This window comes from Anthonomus grandis, chromosome 2 (genome assembly GCF_022605725.1).
Source record: "Anthonomus grandis grandis chromosome 2, icAntGran1.3, whole genome shotgun sequence".
Classification (NCBI taxonomy): Eukaryota; Metazoa; Arthropoda; class Insecta; order Coleoptera; family Curculionidae; genus Anthonomus; species Anthonomus grandis.
Genome location: NC_065547.1, coordinates 9,219,410 through 9,235,754, shown reverse-complemented (window position 1 = coordinate 9,235,754; position 16,345 = coordinate 9,219,410). Strand labels below are relative to the sequence as shown.

At 37.5% G+C, this 16,345-nt stretch overlaps 1 protein-coding gene and 1 long non-coding RNA gene across 4 annotated transcripts in view; one reads left to right on the top strand and one right to left on the bottom strand.

The window, feature by feature from the left end:
• LOC126733612 (orexin receptor type 2-like) overlaps positions 1 to 16,345 on the top strand; it is a 228,105-nt gene that overhangs the window by 153,228 nt on the left and 58,532 nt on the right. For all 3 annotated transcript variants that reach the window (XM_050436977.1, XM_050436979.1, XM_050436978.1), the window contains one exon: positions 9,483 to 9,788. In XM_050436977.1, coding sequence (XP_050292934.1) covers positions 9,483 to 9,788 — 306 coding nt within the window. The remainder of the gene's footprint in view (positions 1 to 9,482; positions 9,789 to 16,345) is intronic.
• LOC126733615 (uncharacterized) lies at positions 10,169 to 10,706 on the bottom strand. The gene is made up of 2 exons (XR_007659791.1): positions 10,539 to 10,706; positions 10,169 to 10,403 (listed from the first exon to the last, which is right to left on the bottom strand). It is a non-coding gene; the product is annotated as an uncharacterized LOC126733615 (long non-coding RNA).

Below are 16,345 nucleotides of genomic sequence, written 5' to 3'. Positions count from 1 at the left end.
CCTTACTTTGTAAGTATACGTCTTATACTCACAATTCATCGTCTTGAAAAGTATTCCATTTAACCAAATCAGGAGATACCACCATTGGTCTGCTAACTCGTTTGGCTCCCTCTCGTAAGTCCTGGACCTCATAGCGATAATTAATTAATACTTTTGTTATGCGGAATGGCCCTCTGAACAATTTTCGGCTTGACCATGTTGGAACCTCTCTGACTATTCGCACCAGCACTACATCTCCTTCTTGATACTTCGTAGCCTCTTTTCTGGTCTTGTCACACCTTTCTTTTTACTTTCGTTGATCTTCGGTTATATGTTGGGAAATGCTCTCTCGCAACTCATGTAAATCCAATCTTTCAATTTGAACTTGCACTTTATTCAAAATCCATGCTTCAGCTATATTCTTTCATTTGCAACCGATTAAACATTCCATTGGTGTGGCATTTATAGCTCGATTAAATCAAGTATTTAGTGAGCATTGTATTTTTTTGATAAAATGGTCCCAGTTGTCAGCTTCTTTTTCTACTGCTGTCGCAGCCAAAGTGTTAACAATAGTCTTATTATACCTTTCACATTGGTCGTTAGCTCTCGGAGTAGCAACAGCATTTAACACATGTTTTATCCCATAGGTCTTGCAAAAGTTATTAAACGTTTTCGAAGTAAAAGCTGTTCCTCTATCACTTATAATACGATTGGGAACACCAAAAAGATGAATTAGGTTCATGAAAGCATTAATAGCATGTTTACTTTTTTGATCACGTACAGGTTCCAATACACAAAACTTGGTAAAACCATCTACAATCACCAACAGAAATTTATTCTTCTTCTTGCTTGTAACAAATGGGCCCACGTGATCGATGTGAAGTGTATGAAATGGAACTGCTATTTTTTCGATTGGATGTAGTTTACCTTGTTTGATTACGTCCGTTTTCTTATAAAAAGCACAGTGTAAACAAGCCTTGATATACTTTGTGACAAATCGCCTCATTTGTGTAAACCAATAATTTTTACAAATGCGATTTATGGTTTTATCAATGCCCAAATGACCACAATTATCATGACACAGTCTACATATCTGCATTCTTGCCATTCGAGGAACTACCCATGCTAGTTTCCCATCTTTTAATTTCTTATATAATTTATTATCTTTCAGCTTATACTATTCCTCGAAATACTGCTTCGTTTCTCGATTTTCTTGACGTAATTCTAAAAATTACATATCAAACACCCTCTATTTATTACTATTGTTTTTAATTTTAACTTTTTATTTTTATTTGTTTATATTCTGTTGTTGACAAACACAATACGTAATTATCATTATTATTATTATTATTATAAAATGTGTTTTTTTGCCATTTCTACATAAGAATTTAGCATCATTGCATCAGAGATGGCAAGTAAACAAACTGTCCATAGTTCTACTACAATGCTAATTCTGGTCTTTCAATGTTCCAATTCATATACATAAGACATTTGTAAAGAAAAGAAAAACTACAGAGAATCGAGGAAAAAAAAACAAATACCAAGCAACGACTCTAATTATTTTAATTTTTCTGTTTACAAATACACCACAATTGGGATTAACCCTCTCTAACAAAATTTTATCGTGCAATAAACGTTCACTATCAACAACAAACTAACAAAAATATAAGCGTACAAAATACAATAAGTTTGATTTAATAGATACAGTTTAATATCGGATTTAATAATCTATTTATTAGTAAATGTTTTAAGGAGTTAGGAACATCATTGTACATGCAGTAAACATTATAAGAGAAGCTTCTTTCAAATATTGAGATGTTATGGCGAGGTGTAATTATTGATCCTCCATGTCTGACGTTAGGTGACGAAGATCTGATAGATATCTAATTTTATTATACAGGTATGGTGGACCTTTAGTTTTAGTTTTTAAAACCCCATGGCAAAAATTTAAAAAGTGTAAGTCTCGGCGCTTTTTCATGTTAAACCATTCTGCATCTGATAACTTAAATGAAACAGGTTGATATTTTCTTATCCCAAGCGAGTAAAGTTGAACACTGGCCTACTTTTCTCGCTACTCGCTCGCGATTTCTCTCTTTGGCGAGTGAAAACGCTATGTGTAATTTAAAACAGGACTAGTACTAGTTGGATAAAATGGCGGATATAGTGCGTGCAGAAATTATTGTTGTGAGCCTTTTAATTCAGAAAAAACTTCAAGAAAAGTTAAACCAGAAAAAAAGAAAAGCAAGACGGGTGTGGGTCAGGTATTGGATTTCAAAACGAGACACATATGGGGCTTCTAATATTTTATTGAAACAATTAAAAGGTGAAGATCCTGTGGCGTACAGGAATGTTTTGAGAATGAGCAATGAACAGTTTAATAATTTATTACAAATGGTTGACGAAACAATCCGCAAAAAAAATACAAAAATAAGGATGGCGATACCAACTGCTACAAAACTAGAAATAACCCTGCGCTTTTTGGCAACTGGTGATTCGTTTAAATCACTAGAATATTTATTCCGAGTGCCTGAATGTACAATGTCACTGTTTGTACCCGAAGTACTTGCAGCAATTTGTCAGGTTCTAAAGCCATATATAAAGGTAATAATAACTTAATAATGAATTTATTTTTCACACACTGTGTATGAAACAAGTTACTTATTTATAAAAAATATTATTTATTCATTAAGAATTAAAATTGTGCCGAAAATGTATTTATAAGTGCTTGATAAAGAACATCGTGACCATATCCGTTATCTTCGTTATTTTGGGTTTGGGTATGTGTTTCATATGTGGTTGAGGCAGGGCTGGGATCACTTGGGGAGGATGACGATGAAGAAGTTTGCAGTCGAAGGGGTTCTCCGTAGTAAGTATTTATTTGGTTATTGTTTTCCAAACAGTCAAGTCTGTACTTAAATTACAAAAAAACCTATAGTATAGTGTTATTTGCAATGGTGGACGCAGATTATTGCTTTACTTACATTGATATTGGAGCAAACGTCCGAGCTAGTGACACTGCAATATTTAGAGATAGTACTTTAAACATCGCTATGGAAAATAACACTCTTAATATGCCTGAAAATTTGGTCATTGTGGGGGACGATGCCTTTCCATTAAAAATAAATTTAATGAAGCCGTACAGTAAGTCACAGCTTAATAATATTGAAAGGATATTCAACTACCGACTCTCTCGAGCAAGACGAGTATCAGAAAATGCATTTGGTATTCTTGTGTGGCGCTTCAGAATATTTTCAAGACCAATTCAATTAAAAGAAGCAACAATTGACAATGTTATTTTGGCAGCATGTAGTCTCCACAACTGGCTGAGAAAAAGCAGCCCCGATACTTATTTTCCTGAAAATGCTGTGGATAGAGAGAATCTGAACACGGGAAATATTACTTTTGGACAATGGAGAAACCACGTGGATAATCTGTCATCGGTTAGTCATTTGGGAAATAATAATTACAAAAATTCCGCAGAGGAAGTAAGACGCACGTACGCCAAGTATTTTATGGAAGAAAATCCTTTTCCGTGGCAATGGAAAAAAGTGGGATTGGAATTAACTTGAATAATATTTTTTTATATTTTTAAGTAAATACAATTTATTTTCCAACGTAATTTTGACCAAAACGTATGATTTTGTATGTAAAGATAAAAAATATCTAGCTCTAAAATCTACTCACCAAGTTTGAATTACTATGCCTTGTTGACAAAACTTCTGCGAAAAAATGGGCAGCCTCAAACCATGTTTGGGGTGTAAATGTCTTCTGTTCCACAGCCACTTTTTTTGCTTCGTTCTATTTTGGCCAGTTTTTGACGAAACACATCTTTCAAATTTTTAATTTTGTTTTTTAATTGTTTTCCATCCATTCCTTTTAGAACCCCTTTATCATCTAATTGTTCACACATGTTCTAATAATACGTCTTTCAGTTTAATATTTCGATAATTTTTGTGTATAATATTCCTTAATACTGGAAATGTACTGTTAAATATACTACTGTTATATGATGTACTGTTATATAAAATACTGTGAAATACTGTTTATAAATTTTTAAAAACTCTATAATTTGATTACTATTCCATTTAACAGACATTTTGAATTTTCGAATGAAAAATACAAAACAAACAACTTCCAAAATTCAATACCCTGCGAGTAAAGCGATTTAACTAGCCCTGTGTAGTTTGCGCTCGCTGAGCGTGTTCTAACTAGCTTAAAATTTTACTCGCCGGCGACTGGCTAGTAATCTCGCCCTGTGTAATAGATGCTTTAGACATGGACCATAAACTATATCACAATAATTAAAATGACTAAGAACTAAACTCTCTGTAAGGTCAATCCTTTGTTTAATTGTTAAAATGTGTCAATGTGGTTAAAAAACTTTTAATGGTAAGATTTACGTTCTTCTTAAATCTTAACTCTATATCGACCATAAGAGCTAGATTTTTTGCACAAGTTGAGGTTGGCAGATTTCCCTGAATCGCTAATTTCATTTTCTTGTTTTTGCGAAAGTAAAGTGCCACTGTCTTGTTGGGATTTAGCTTTCAGCTATACTTTTCCGAAAAAATAAAATTAAATGGGAACATAAAATAAAATAAATATAACAAACATCACCTCTGTTTATTATGAAGGTTTTATATTAGGAATGTAATGCCTTCAAGCAATTTCAAGATAATAGGTTATAATAATTGAATTTTCTTTATAATAAAACATATTATATTTTTTTAATATTCCTAAAAGTTCTAAAATATCACGGCTTAAAGATGCCGAATGTAAATTCAGTAAAAACTTGGAAAATAATTTTCTTTTTAAATTTATCGTTTTTGTCCCTGTTGCACACTTACTCTTTTGCCTGCGCATTTTATCGGCCACTTGGATATGGTTGCTCTATCCTTTCAAAAACTACTCTTTACGATTTTCAAAATAATTATTTAGTACTTATCACTCTTTGATTCAAGGTCAACATTTATGACAGAGGATTTTTTTTCTGAAACTTTATCTCATTTTTCATTTCACACTTCCTCTCATCTATCTCCCTTAATATGTATTGTCCGCACTATAGTTATAGGGACTTTTTTTACTTTTTTTTGGCCTACTCATCATATCACCCCGCGAATATTTTAGCATATGAAACTTAATTATATGTCGTCAGCCAGTCCAAAGATGTTAATTACTTTACCATGTAGTCCGCCTTTTCGCGCTACTATCCACAAGATTTTAAAGTACAATTTCGCTCCGTATTCCCCCATCATCGCACCAGACTCTAGGCACTCTTTCCAATAATCCTCATTCGTCTTCTTGTGCTACACGCGAGCGTTGTGTTGTGTTTTCATCAGGATCGACGACGAGATTAATTACGCGTAACTACACAATTATATTGCATAAAATTAAAAAGTAAACTTCTTTTAGCATGGGGAAACATAAGAGAACACATCGGTCAAAATGCGACAAAAACAGGGTGACATTAGTCCGGTGATTTCGGATTTTAATAATAGTTCGAGTGTAGCCCAAGACCCGCGCGGCTTGGCAAGCACATAGATTACGATGAGAGTATAGCCCATAGTCCAAGCGGCGTGGCATCTCCAACAGATGAACTATTAATTCACAATGATTATGACTTACCAGAGGAAGTTCTCAACATTTTGGGTGATGATCCGTCTATAAAGGATTCTGAACAAGTTAAAGTGCACCCTGCCTTAGCAAGTCGTTGGAGTAATATTTTAATAAAAGGACTGTCTGAGGCGGATACTGCTGGTATTTTACAAAAATACAAAATACCGGTTAATTGCCCGTTATTAGTTCCTCCAACACTAAACCCAGAATCATACGCCATTATTCCTCAAAACATTAGAAATAAGGATAATGCATATGTCCAATTTCAGACAAAATTAGGTATGGGTTTAGCAATTTTAGGAAAAAATATTGACGGCATCCTAAACGAAGCGGAGAATATGCCTCCACTATGCAAAGAAGTCTTACTACCTGGTTTATCAGATACAGGGCGTCTTCTTACGAACCTATTTTATGATTTAACCATGGCACGACGCTCTTTCATTTATCCTTATATGAATAAGGATACCAAGGAACTCCTAGAAAAATGTGCTCCCTCTGACCTCCTTTTTGGACCAGATATTTGCGAAAAAATTAAAGCAGCTAAAACTTTGCAAACGGCCAGCAAAGACATGAAGCCTATTCCCTCAACGTCTGGGTTTAAAGCTCCTAGGGTCGCAAGTGGTTTTAGGAAAAAAGAGATGAAAGGAGGAGGGGAGGGAGATAAAGGGAAACCATACAAAAATTTAAACTGGTATCGCCCTGCCCGTCAATCGAGGGAGACGGGACAGCAGAAAGGGCGAACCTCGAAGGACAACTTCAGAGAGAGATACAGAGGAAGGAAATAAACGAGGTATGTTTATACCGAACTGCTGGTCGACTTTCAAAGTTTTGCGAAAATTGGAAATTTATAACTTCAAATTCCATTATTTTAAGATGGATTAAAGGTTACGACATACCCTTAAGCGAGCCGCCAATCCAAACTAATCTCCCTAGATCTATATCTTTTACTAAAACAGATGAAGAATTTCTATCAAAGGAAATAGATAAATCACTAACAAAGGAGGCGGTTGTCAAGTGCGAGCCACTTTACGACCAATTTTTATCAAACTTTTTCTTAGCTGAAAAATCAAATGGGAAAAAGCGATTTATTCTCAATTTAAAACAATTTGTCGAAGCTCCCCATTTTAAACTAGAAGATATTAGAACTGTTTTAAGGCTCATTCAGAAGGATTGGTTTCTAGTTTCCATTGATTTGAAAGACGCTTATTTTTTGGTTTCTATGTCAAATGAATATCGAAAATATTTGCATTTTGTCTTTAAAAATCAATTATATGAATTTACGTGCCTACTCTTCGGTTTATCATCAGTGCCTCATGGATTTACCAAAATCCTTAAACCAGTTGTACAATATTTTAGAATGCAGAACATCATATGTGTAAATTATCTGGATGATTTTTTTAATTTTTGGTGAAACTTTTACGGATTGTAAAATTAAATCTGAAAGAGTTATAAATATTCTAAAATCTTTAGGTTTCATCATAAACCCGGAAAAAAGCATTTTGGTACCTTCAAAAAGGTTCTTCAAAAATTTTAAGGCTTCATTTTGGATACTAACTCCTTAAAAATAGAGCTTCCTTTAGAAAAAAGGGAAAATATTAAATACTGGATTTTATATTTTCAAGAAACTAATAAAACAAAAATCCGGAAATTTGCTCAATTTATAGGATTATTAATTTCAGCCTGTCCTGCAATAAAATATGGCTGGCTGTATACGAAATTATTCGAAAGGGAAAAATTAAAAGCTCTCCAGGAAAATGATATGGATTTTAATAAATCTATGATAATTCCTTCCTTATCAGATTTCTCATGGTGGTTGCAAAACATCGACTATTCTTATAACGATATCAAACAAGATTTATTTAATTTGGAAATTTTTACAGACTCTTCACTTTCTGGATGGGGAGTTTATTGTAATAATGAGGGAGCTCATGGTTGGTGGACTTTTGAAGATAAAAGAGAACTTCAAGCTATTTTTATAGGTCTTAAATGTTTTGCTATATCATTGAGAAATTGCAACATTTTGATACGTTGTGACAATACAGCAACCGTGGCCTGTATAAACCGCATGGGCAGCGTAAAATACCCTAACCTGCACGATCTATCCAGAATGATTTGGCAGTGGTGCGAGCAACGCAATTTATGGGTTTTTGCATCCTATATTAATACCAAGGACAACTGGAAGGCAGACTTAGAGTCGCGAGCTCTACAATCCGAGACTGAATGGTCTTTAGATAATTATGCATTTGATCGTATTACTCGAAGGTTCGGGGTTCCAGATGTGGACTTATTTGCCTCCAGCAGTAATTTCAAATGTAGAAAATACATTTCTTAGCTAAGAAACCCAGGTGCCTATGCTTGCGATGCTTTCACCCTTTTATGGAAAAATTTACATTTTTATGCCTTTCCTTCATTCGCGGTAATTTTAAGGGTTTTACAAAAAATAATACAAGACAAGGCTGAGGGTATCTTAATGGTACCGTATTGGCAATCTCAAGCATGGTATCCACTTTTCGTGAAACTTTGCGTCGAAAACCCCTTTTTACTTGAACCACACCTCAATCTTTTGGTTTGTCCTTTTAACAAAAAGCCCCACCCATTATCTGCGAGTCTTACCTTGGTAGCCGCGAGACTATCCGGAAGTCTCTAATACTACAACAAGTACCGGAGTGTGTGATTGAGACAACATTACTCTCACTCTCGGAGGCAACCATTAAACAATACGGAGTCAATTACAAACTTTGGTGGGAGTTTTGTAAAGAACAAAATCTCAACATGTTTGAAGCAAATATAAAAGAGGTAATAATAAAAACTGGCTGACTAATATAATTTCGATCGAACTTCAGGTAAGTTTATTTGATCGTTTAATTAAAAAAAATATCTACAGAAAATAAAAACACTTTCTTAGACTCTAAATATTCGTCTCGTCTGAGTGAACACAGGAAGTGAAAGCCAGCAGTATCAGTAGTGTCAGCAATATTAAAATTAATTAAAAGGAAAGTGATCAGAACAAATTCTTTAGCCCCAAGTCTTAATGAAATTTCCATTGCATATCTATAACTCCATGTTTTTCTTATAATGAGGTCTAAAGTAAATTAAGTTTATCAGAAACATTTGAAATGTACATACTCTTATTATAGGATGGATATTTACATCTGTTCTAAAGAGGAGTCAGATATTTTTCAATATATATTTTTAATGATCAAGTTAAAAATAAAATATTTGAAAAAGATATTTTAAAGAGATTGAGATAAATATATTAATAAATGAATCATATCATTGATATATTGGTTCCACAATAAATTATTCCAAAAAACCTTTCTCCATAGTTTCCTTAAAATAAATTCTAATAGCAATTCTTCCATAGCCGATCGATCTACATAAGCTAACAACGACCGAATTTAAAAATAATATTTTAATTAAAAAAAGAGCATGACATTAATTAAGTAAAATATTGATTTTTACGTAGGAGCACGTAACATATAGGGCAAACTTCACCATCCTTAAGGATGATTAATTAATTACGTCTCAAAAAAGCCATTTAGGACATGATAAATACTTCCTTGTTTTTTCTATACGATATTGGAAAGAAATCTCCATTCAACGCCTATTAAAACCATTCGTTCCAGAAAAAAAAAATGAAAACCTGAAATATGGAATCTATTACGTCAAAGTAGCTTCAAATTATTATTTGGACCTAAAAATTTAATGAATGATTACCTAGATTTCCAACAATGTTATGGCCATTAAGAGGTTCAACAACAGCAATTATTCAACAAAAGTAGACAAGTGAGCAATGGGAATTTTTAAAATTTGACGTAGAATTTAAAAATATAATTATAGATAGTGACTTGCATATAAAATAACTAATCTTGGACTTTGTTATGTTTCAGGAGTCTCAGTGGCAAGCAGCATATTCACCATAACAACGATGGCAGTAGACAGATACTTAGCGATAATCCGTCCATTTGGATTAAGGTATAAATGTTTCAACAAAACCACCACCGTAGTGACGATTTTCGCCTTATGGGGTTTATCGCTGATCCTGTTTTCTCCCAATCTCTGGATAGCCGAGTTACAGCCGGTGGCTTATGGTCCAGATCTGGCGATCACCCTCTGCAGGATGGAATATGACAATTCACCGATTCCCCAAGATGTGATCGCGATCGTTTGGTTTGTTTTTGTGTTCGCTGTTCCAGGTATGTTCAAGAATTACTTTAAGAATAAATTTATATAAGTCTATATTTTCATTTTGGAAATTAAGTATGAAAAAATTATGAATGAAAGTAATTATGAAAATTAAATTGATAATAAAAAAAAAGATTTAACAGTCAAAAAATTACCCAATTTAAAAAATTATTATTACAAACCAGAGAAACAAAAATTATATGCACGCCAATGCCTCATAAAGAAAACGCCGAGTGCTAAACGTTTTTAGTTTTTATGGTTGTCCAACTAACTTCACCTAAACTATAACTTTTGTGACAGTCAATGTTTTTAGAACGATCTGTCGGAATTTTTTTTAATTTAATTTTTGGGCGTGGTTTTTTTAATAATAATATCCGTCAAAAGTCAGATAAACGTCAATGTAATTTTATTATCCAGCATTTTTGCGGAATATACGACCTTCATATAAAAACTTTGGTATTTCTCTAGAAAGTCGTTACGATGGCTAAAGCCCCTCAGAGAGTCCTATAATTAATTTTATCCCAAAGGACTAGGGTAGACTGATAAATTCCTTTAATAAAATGATCCGGAAAATCCCATTTAAACACACTGTCGGTTTGGTTTTTGCTTATGTATAAAATCAGCACCTAAAAAAATTTATATTAATTATTATCCAGCAAAATAATAAATTTATAGCCTTTTTATGATATCTGGCCTTTCACTAATTGAATTAGGTCCATAAAAAGGCAATGCGAACTTAATTGGGCCATAATAAAACATACCATTGAGATTAAAGCAAACATTTCAATCCGGTAATGTCAGGATATAATTTCACTTTTGACCCATAAAATATAATGGCTAAACAGGTCAAAACACAAGGGGGAAAATACAATAATTGGATTTTAGATAGTTGAACCTGGGGTAATACTCCTGGGACGAAAAGTATGTTGTTATTGACATATAAAATTTGACATAATCTAATTCTACTCCTAACTTTCTTTTTCTTTACGCTTTAAGAACAGCTTTAAAAATTCTTCTTTAATAAACTATTCAGCACTTTTCTCAAATATAAGGGAGCGTACTTTTATTAGGCACGAATTACAAGACGTATGAGATTACAAGAGGGAATTTAATACATCCAGGTAGGAATTTAATTTCGTTCTCTTTAAATGTGTAGCGTTTTTTAGTGATGAGTAAAATACATTTCACGTAGAAAAACAATTTTGTTTTATTTAAATATTAAATCTCTTGAAAAATTGATAATGTCGTCCAAAAATGAAACATACAATTTAAACTATACCATTCTAATCTTTGAATTACACTTATTTATTTTATTATTAATATTATTATTACTCTCAGATTTCATGCCAAACGGTAATCGCACTTGGTAAGGGGGACCATTGACTTATCCCAGATATATCAGATATCAGAAGGATAAAGCTCTCATGAATAATAAACTTAAGACTAAAAGTACATGATATCTTTTTTAAACTAATTAAAGTTATCTGCCCTTCCAATGAATTTTCTGACGATAGGGGTAATAGCGTCGACTTCTGCATTACCTTATAGATGCTTTCTATCTGGTGCTCTAGATCCCTGTACTTAATAATTCTTTCATTATTTTTCGCTGTTAGGTTATTATTATTGGGAATTTAGGTTGTCTTCCTAGAAATTTTATCGATTAGTATTAGGTCAGGCCTATTGTTACTTACTCGTTGGTCCGCAAGTACAGTGCGATCCCAATACAATTTGTGTTGCTCATTTTCAAGAACTGGTTCCGGTTTATAGCTATAATATGGCAGTATCTTTGCAACTACATCATGCCGTTCTTTACGTGCAAAAGTTTGACATCCACCTGTGACATGCTGAATGTACTCACCTACGGCAAACCTTAAATAATTTCTTATTGGTATTACTTAATCTTTTTTTTTTTTTTGGGGTCGGTGGAGAAATTCTTTATGAACACTAGTTACGCGGCGCCGCCCCCAGTAGTGTGGTACTCAGTGTCGAGTCTGTTTCGTCCTGTACCCACTAAAACTCCACCGCTGGGTGGTGCCTTGTGGCTCCCTACACTGCGGTCTGCTAAGAAGCAGTCCTATTGTGTCCCATATGTTTAGTCCCACAGGTTCAATTCTGTAGCTTCAAGGAAGTCCAGGATTGTGCCCAGTGGTAGATTTCTTATACCCTCTGGTGAGGGTTTCTCTTTCCCCAGGAATGTTGCCCTGGTTTGATTAAATGCTTCACAGAAGCACAGTATGTGAAGAGTTGTTTCGTCCTCCTCATTGCATCCCCTACATAGCGAGGTAACTGATTTCCCTAGCGTATGCAGGTGTTTCCTGCTGGGCGCATGGCCTGTAAATAGCCCCGCGACCCTTCGCAGTTGTTGTCTGGAGAGGCCCAGTATGTTCTCACCCTTCTTGAAGGGTCGGCTGCCTATAGGTTGTTTGGATTGTTCTATCTTTGGCAGCTGTTCCCAGTAGGATTTGTTCTGGTTTGTTAGCCAGTTGCCGATTTCCCTCTTCCAGGTCTTATCGTTGACACAACATGTTGGTTCAGGGCCTACCAGGCTGTTGCTGGCTCCCTGAGTTGCAAGTTGTATAGCCCTTCTTGCAGCCCATATTCTCTGCTAGGATTTTCTCTGGCCTATTTTGCGCTTCGGCGAGGTTCCTGAGATCCTCCCAGCAGCTTTGCACAGTCTTTGACTTAGTCTTGAACTGTTGTAGTGCAAGTGTTGCAGCCTGGTCTCCTGTGAAAATTGCGAAAGTTTTGCCTCTTGGCAGCCCTTCTATTATCAGTTGGACACAGGTTTGTATTCCTATTATGCTTGCCTGTAAATTTGTTGTTTCCAGGCCCAGGTTTAGCATGAGTTGTCTGCCTTGTTGTTCGTCCTCCACCATGCCCACAGCTACCCCGATCTTGGATCGTTTGGTTGCCGTATGCCATACTGAGTAACCTCTTTGCCTGAGCCTGTCCGCTTCTGCGTCCAGTGGTCCCCTTTTCTCTTTGATGACAAAAGGTTTGTCTAGGTATGTGACCTTGGTTCTGTCTGTTCTTAGGGCCAGGCGCCCAAGGTCCTGTATCTTGTCAAATAAGGCATTGTGCCCATCTTTCGATAGGATTGTTGCGCCATTTGACAGCAGTCTTTTCGCCCCCGATATAGCTTCAGCCCGTACCACTAAGTGTAGCGGGCTTAGTCCTATCAGGTTCTCTAGGGCAGCAGTCGGCGTTGTTGACATCGCTCCTGTTATGCCCAGACATGCTATTCGTTGTGTTTTGTTGAGTATCTGTATTACAGTCCTCTTTTCTGCCGCATGCCGCCATATAAGTGCTGCGTATGTAATGATGGGTCTAACCATTGTCGTGTACATCCAATGTACCATTTTTGGTGACAGTCCCCATGATCTACCGAACATTCTCTTACAGTACATAAGAGTTTTCGTGGCTTTATTTGTAGCCTGGATTACATGCTTCTTGAAGCTGAGTTTTTTATCCAGGGTTATACCTAGATATTTGACCTCGTCTTCAAGTCGCAGATTTTCTCCATAAAAATTTTATGTTTCTAATGGGCTCTAGTTTCCTTCTTTTGGTAAAGGAAACCAGAATAGTTTTTGTGGGATTTACCCTTAGTTGTTCTTCCTCACACCAGTGCTCGACAGTAGTCAGGGCTCTTTGCATTTTTTCGAATACATGAGCCTGACTACCCCCTCGTGTAAGGATGACTATATCGTCAGCATATCCTATAGCGAGGATAAGCTGCCTCTCCAGTCGTGTCAGCAAGCTGTCCGATACAAGGTTCCACAGCAGCGGTGACAGTACGCCCCCTTGCGGTGTTCTCCTGCACACTTTGACCTTAACCGTTGTGCTGTTGAGATTTGCTGCTACTTTCCTATGATTTAGCATATGGGTTATCCAGCCGCCCATCATGGGATGTATTCCTCGTGCTGCTATCGCACGGTTGATTGAGTCATATGATGTATTGTCGAATGCTCCCTCAATGTCTAAGAAAGCTCCTAGGGCGATCTCTTTGTTGTTCAGAGATTGTTCGACCCTCTGGGTTATCTCGTGAATCGCTGATTCGCAAGATTTACCTGTTTGGTAGGCATACTGGTGTCGATGTAGAGGGTTGACCCGTAATACATTGTCCCTGATATGCCTTTCTATGTGCTTTTCCTCTGTTTTTAGGAGGAATGATGTAAGGCAGATTGGTCGGAAGGATTTAGGTTTCGCATGGGAGTCGCGTCCCGTCTTTGGTAGAAACACGACCTTTGCTTCCCTCCAACTCTCTGGTATATGCGCCGTGGCTAGACTTGCCCGCATTATTTTACATAGTGCAGGCAGCAGCAATTCGCTACCCCGCTGTAACATGATTGGCATTATGCCATCCATTCCGGGAGATTTGAATGGTTTGAAGGATTTTATCGCCCATTTAACCTTCTCGTAGGTTACTACCTTTTTTGCTAGTTCCCAGTGTTCCCTTTTGCCCCTGTTCGGAATGATAGGAGTTGGGTCCTGGGTATGTTCTGGTTGATGGAGAATTTTCAATCCCGGAAAGTGCGTGTTCAGCATTAAGCCAAGCGTTTCTTCCTCGGTTGTCGTATATTCTCCATCGGGTTTTAGACAAGAGCCTAGGGTTTGTTGTGGCCCTTTGGATATTGCCTTGTGGAGTCTAGCATATGCTGGTGTCTCTGTTAGGTCCCGGCATAGCTTCCTCCACCCTTCTTTCTTTGCTCTTTTTATAGCATCATTGTAGCTATATTGTCTGTATAGATTCCACTCGCCAGTTTTTTTGGCTCTGTTAAAAAGCTTTCTTACTGTCTTCCTTAGCTCGCCCAATTCTTGGTTCCACCATGAGGTGTTCCCTGCTTGACGTGGTTTGCTTAGTGGACATGAATTTTCAAAAGCAACTTTAATAGCCTCAGTGACTGACTCTGTCAGCACTTCGAGCTCTACATTGTCTTTTGCCTCCGTTGGACAGTTCTCCAGTTCGCGTCCTAGTATCTCATTGGAGAGGTCCCAGTCCGTTTTCCTGGCGTTCCTGTAGGTCTCCGGATTTGTATCCATAGATTCTAGATCGAATCTTATGTTCCTGTGATCCGACAAACTTGGTTCGTCAGATACATGCCATTTTTTAACGAGGTCGCAGATGCGTCCCTTGCCAATGGTTAGATCAATTACTTCTCTGCGGAGTATGTTGACGAAGGTCGGTTCCTCCCTCACATTAAGTATATTTAGACCGGAGTTAGTACAGCACAGTAATTTAATAATGATTCGCCTCGTTTGTTTGTTCCAGTGCTTCCCCAGATAGTGTGGTGAGCATTGGCGTCACAGCCTATTATAAGGTTTTCCAATCTTTGATGGTCTATCAGCCTCCGAACTGTTGTCGGAGGTGGTTCCCCTTGTTGATCGTGCGGAAAGTATGCTGATACTATTATTGTATCGTAGCTCCTCTCCGCTGTTTTGATTTGCACTTTGACCGCCGCTGTGTCCCTGTCACAAAACTCCCACAGCGGTGTGGCCTCTATATCTTTTCTTATAAAGATACAGCTTCTTAGGTTAGGTCCCTCTTTTGGGTCTGACACTAGTCTCCCGTTGAGGTTTCCTAGTCCTCTTATGTGGCCCCTGTAAGTATAAAGTTCCTGAATCAGGGCTATCTGAATATTATTGTCGGCTATGCATTTTTGTAAGGCTGCAGTGGCTGCTTTGCAGTGGTGGAGGTTTATTTGTATCAGCCTCACACCCATTGCGGAGAGCGATTTTAGGAAGAAGAGGTTCCCGGCAATCCCTCTGTTTCCATAGGGGTTGCCTGGTCCCTCTTCTCTTTCTCTTGGCTGCTGGCCGAGAGTCTGATCTTTATGCTGCCAAAGTTGAGGTATAGCGATTGATTCGCTTCCCTTACTTTGGCTCAGGATTTCTCGTCCATGAGAAGCGTTACCAGGCAACCCTTGTCGTCCTGGTCCTTCCTCATATCGAGCACTTTCCACAAGCTGGTGTTGATGTTGTTTTGAACATCCAGCTTGTGTAGGAGTGCTTTCGGTTCCTCAGTAGGTCCCGGCACCCAGGTTATTGCCTTCACCGGTCTGGGAAGTTTGCCGTCCTCCGTTATCTGGAGTTCAGCTCCTTCCCAGGGAGTTTCCTTCTGCACCAGTTCGACGAGCCAATTTTTAGTTGACTCGTCGACACAGGTGATATGAAGAATTCCCCCACCGTGGCTTACGCCTGCAAACTTGGGCGCAATTTGCGATCCGCTCTGCAGAGCGAGCGTTTTGTTGAGCAGCCAGCCCTTTAGGGTGTTTGCCTGCTCCTCCGAGACGAATGCCTCGGGGTATTTTTTAGCTGTTATGGCCATTCTTAGAACCCCCGCCACAGCATCCCGATAGGACAGCCCTGGTTCCCGTCTTGGGCCCCTGGGCTTCTTCCTGGGTCTTTTTTACTCCGGCGGAGTTTCTCTCTCCGAGCGATGTCGTTTTTGCGTCTCGCTCGTATTGGCCTTGGTCTGGGTGGGTGTCAGTGCCTCTTTGGGCCCCTTCCCCCCCCTTCCCTTGGCCGCCAACAGTTTGGCTTTTCGTCTTTGAGCCCCCGACGGTCGTTT